The sequence below is a fragment of the Clupea harengus genome, chromosome 17, assembly GCF_900700415.2.
Source record: "Clupea harengus chromosome 17, Ch_v2.0.2, whole genome shotgun sequence".
Taxonomy (NCBI): Eukaryota; Metazoa; Chordata; class Actinopteri; order Clupeiformes; family Clupeidae; genus Clupea; species Clupea harengus.
The window spans coordinates 3,601,589-3,602,627 of NC_045168.1; the positions used below are offsets into that span (position 1 = coordinate 3,601,589).

At 56.2% G+C, this 1,039-nt stretch overlaps 1 protein-coding gene across 1 annotated transcript; it reads right to left on the reverse strand.

Annotated features, from left to right (window-relative positions):
- gpr12 (G protein-coupled receptor 12) lies at positions 1-1,039 on the reverse strand (the record flags this gene model as incomplete). The annotated part of the gene is made up of 1 exon (XM_012816094.3): positions 1-1,039. A coding segment is annotated over one exon (585 nt), but the record flags the coding sequence as incomplete, so codon positions are not given.

Genomic DNA, 1,039 nt, shown 5'->3' on the forward strand with positions numbered 1-1,039 from the left:
TGGTCGGCCCCTGTCTTCTACGATACGCGCTCTCTCGGCAGTCAGACTTTTTTTTAAATCCCAGCCTAAGAGACGAGCATACATTAACACAAGCCAGTGAGGATGAGTTAATATCTACATCACATTATATACAGCTGCCTGCCACAAGAAAACTGCCCTTTTTTCCAGACAGGGTGTGGCACCTTGTTTTCAGGAGAGGTTAAATATGGTTGGCAGAGAGGGATCCCGTGGCAGTGCTCAGATTTTACACCAAAGGGGAAGACGATTACAGGGCCACGCACACAGACAACACCCTGTGTACTAGACGGGTGAGGTGGGAGGGGGGCGGCCAGACCTGCGTCATCTTCACCTCCTTGGGAGACAGATGCTGATTAGAAGCCCGGTGCTCAGCTCTCTGGGCTGCTCTGTCACCCATCAGCCACAGAAGAAACACGACCCAGAGAGGTGCCCCTCGTCAGACGTCGCTGGGGGTGCGGGCCCTCTGTGCCACACTGGCAGGGATGCATCCGCAGCAGATCAGCCACAGCGCCTTCTGGATCTCCTGGTTGCGGAAGGCATAGATGACAGGGTTGATGACGGAGTTGTAGGTGGCGGGCACCAGGGTGGCATAGGTATAAAGCGGCGGGTAGGTATAGTCAGCGATCAGCGAGTAGACGGTGAACGGCATCCAGCACGCAGCGAAAGTGCCCAGTATAATAGCGAGCGTGGACACACCTTTCCGCGTGGTGACATAGTGAGGTGTAGCGGCCAGGAAGTGATGCTGTAGGGCGATCTGGTGGGCATGACGCATGACTATCTTGCATATCTGCACGTACAGCTGCAACATGAGTCCGAACAGCAGGAGGAAAGAGACAGAGAGCACCGCCACGTTGTTCTTGGTCAGTGGCCGCACCACGCTGCAGGTGGACTCTTCGCCCAGGCAGTTGACACCCGTGACGGGCAGCAGGCCCAGGCACAGTGACAAGCCCCACAGGAGAACTAGCATGGTGTAGGTGAAGGCGGCCGTCCTCTCCGAGTTGTAGGTCAAGGCGTAGTACAG